Source organism: Lactuca sativa, chromosome 9 (assembly GCF_002870075.4).
Source record: "Lactuca sativa cultivar Salinas chromosome 9, Lsat_Salinas_v11, whole genome shotgun sequence".
Classification (NCBI taxonomy): Eukaryota; Viridiplantae; Streptophyta; class Magnoliopsida; order Asterales; family Asteraceae; genus Lactuca; species Lactuca sativa.
The window spans coordinates 13,372,011-13,375,299 of NC_056631.2; the positions used below are offsets into that span (position 1 = coordinate 13,372,011).

General features: G+C 44.4%; 1 protein-coding gene across 1 annotated transcript; it reads right to left on the minus strand.

Annotated features, from left to right (window-relative positions):
• Positions 1-2,430: 2,430 nt before the first annotated feature.
• Positions 2,431-2,994, minus strand: LOC111881303 (uncharacterized mitochondrial protein AtMg00810-like). The gene has a single exon (XM_023877715.2). It carries the CDS (start codon positions 2,992-2,994, stop codon positions 2,431-2,433), a length of 564 nt encoding a protein of 187 aa, XP_023733483.2.
• Positions 2,995-3,289: the final 295 nt, after the last annotated feature.

A 3,289-nucleotide genomic window follows, 5' to 3' on the forward strand; every position in this document is an offset into this window, starting at 1 on the left:
TCTGTAATGCTCTAAAAATTCCAACCAATTTAAACTTTTCAAAAACAACCCAATTTCATTAAGTTATTACAAAAAGGTTTTCAATACATTTATTATCAGAGTATTCCCAGAACCATATCATAAAAGATAAACATGAGGAGCGGTACGATCATGCCTTTGCCTTGCCACGGTCTCCTGGAGTACCTGAAACGTTAAACCACAACTGTAAGCCCGAAAGCTTAGTGAGATACCCCCAAAATACCAACCACATATACCATACACATAACATATCATAACATAACAGAACAACCATGCACTTCAGGTCTGCTGTGTGACTGGTCCGCCGCACCGGGCCTTCAGTCCACCTGGTCCACCCTCCAAGTCTAGCCATATACACCGAGTCTGCAATGTGGTTGGTCCGCCTGCACCGGGCGTTCAACCCACCTGGTCTACTCTCTAAGTCTACAGTATGACTGGTCCGCCCGTACCGGGCCTTCAGTTGGCCTGGTCCACTCTCCGAGCCTCGGCACGTCTGGTCCGCCCTCGTGGGGCCTACAGCCTATCCGGATCGCTCGCTGGGCCTTCGGAATATCCGGTCAGCCCTGGGTATGTTGGCCTACAACACAAAGCAGGACCCGCCTCAACCCAACCCCAGTCAACCAACCATGTGCACATAAACATATAATCATATAACAATTAATCACCAATCAACCGATCTAGTAGATCACATACATAGCATACTCTAACCAGGATACCGACCTAACCGGTCACTAACATAGCATCATCCTATATACCAGGATCCCGACCTTAACCAAGTCTCTACCATATACCATCCTAACTACCAGGATGCAAACATATAGCGAAGCAATAACATAACAACTACCCGGATTTCCATCCGATAAAGGGTCGGTCTTGGTGCCTTAGACCATGTCGATATAGTGAGGATAACTCACCAAACAACTACTGACTGAAAAGATAAGATCACGTTGCTCCAACCTCCGACACGAACTCCACCACTGATCAATACCAAAAGTCTGAACTCAATAAATACCAATAATTACCAAAATACCCCTGGAAGTCAATTGGTCAAAATCAAAGTCAAAGTCCTCGTCGAGTCCCTATACTCAGAAGCTCCTAATCCACGACTCAACTCGCCAAGTCGCCCCAAGACTCGCTGAGTCCAACCAACTCTGAGTCACTTCCTGCTCAACTCACCGAGTCGTCCCTCGACTCACCGATTCACCGCTCAACCAAAAAGATTAGGACTTTACGACCAGACTCGCCGAGTGTAAGAACAGACCCGCCAAGTCCAAGGCAATCTTCAACAGACTCGCCGAGTTCCTGTCTATCTTCATCCAACTCGCCGAGTTCACCCAGGGAACTCGCCGAGTCTCTTCAGTTCTCATTCCATACAGAGGCTTTCCAAGTCATGCAGGGGCTCAAATCCCTAGATCTACCCTTCTACAAGCCATTCCTCACGTAAAGTGGCAAACTTTACGTGAACTCTAGGAGCTATGAGCCCAAAATGCTCTAGGTTTAAGGCTAAGGACAAAAGAGCTTCACTAACAACTCTTGTACAAGAACTTTATGACATATAGGACCATCACAAGATTAGATCTGAAGTAGCATCCTTAGATCCAAGCTTCTATCTTGAATTAGATCTCATATCAATCACCATACATGAATCCATGTTGAAACAGCTTAAGGAAATGGTTCCTTACCCCTAAAATGAGCCCAACCAACTGTAGATTTATGATCTCCCCAAGCCTCCTGATACAAGCCTCCAACCTTCAAGCTTCAAGCACCAAAGATCCTCCTCCAAGCTCTAATTCACTCAACAATGAGGTCTCCTCACGAATTAGGGTTTTCTGGATCTCAAATGAGCAGCAAAGAGGCTGAGGGGAAAACATAAGGTTCCATATATAGGGTGCAAACCCTGAAAAATAGGGTTTCTCATTCCAGCACCGACTCGCTGAGTTGGTCACTAAAATCGTGACCAAAATCGCGACTCGACTCGCCGAGTCTATCCATGGGCTCGCCGAGTCTATCCTCCTTAATTACACCAAGCACCCTTAACTTCCACTTCTGAACTCGGGGTGTTACATTGTCACATAAGAACCGAAACCAAGAAGCCGATAAAGCCTTCATAAAAATATCTACAAGCTGCAAAGTTGATGAAACAAATGGAAGCGAAATGGTCCCAAACTGCAGATGATGACGAGTAAAATGACAATCAATCTCAATGTGCTTCGTCCGCTCATGAAAAACAGAATTCTTCGCAATTTGTATCGCACTTTTATTATCACAATTCAAGGGAGTAGGTGAAGAAATGTAAACTCCCATATCCGCAAGCAGCCACCGTAACCAGATAATCTCGCATGTAGTTACAGCCATAACACGATATTCAGCCTCCGTGGAAGATATAGAGACAACATCCTGTTTCTTGCTCTTCTATGAAATAAGAGACTCTCCAAGAAATACACAAAATTCAGTGGTAGACTTATGATCATGGCGATCACCATCCCAATCAGCATCACTATAGGCACGTAACTCAAGAGAAGACGTCGAGGGAAACAAGAGAGTCTGAAACTGAGTGCCACGAAGATATATCAGAATACGAAGAACAGCCCCCCAATGAACAGATGTAGGTGCAGTAACAAAATGACTGACAATATGAACAACATGAGTAATATCTAGACAAGTGACTGTGAGATAAACCAAACTTCCAACCACAATACGATAAATATTCGGATCAGACAAAGGAACACCATCAGCAGGAGAGTATTGAGCATTGGTTTCAAGAGGGGTATTAATTGTCCGATTGTCAGAAAGTCCCACATGTGTAAACAAGTAAGATATATATTTAGTGTGGGAAAGAAGGTACCCTTTCTTAGACTGAGCGACCTCAATACCCAAGAAATAACGCAGCAAGCCCAAATCCTTCATAGCAAATCGACGAGCTAGATCATGCTTCAAAGACTCAATACCACCATGGTCATCACCTGTAATAATCATGTCATCCACATATAAGGACAGAAGAATCCGTCCTACACTCTAGCATCTAACAAACAGAGCAGAATCGTGATTACTCTGGATAAATCCAAGAGAGGTAATCACTATGGAGAATTTCTCAAACCAAGCACGAGGGGATTTCTTGAGCCCATACAAAGCTTTGCGAAGTCGACAAACCTCGCCCGGTCAGTGTTGAATTCCTGGAGGAGGGGTCATATAAATCTCTTCATGAAGGTCACCATTCAAAAAGGCATTCTTGACATCCATTTGAAAGATCTTCCACTGTCGAACGGATGAA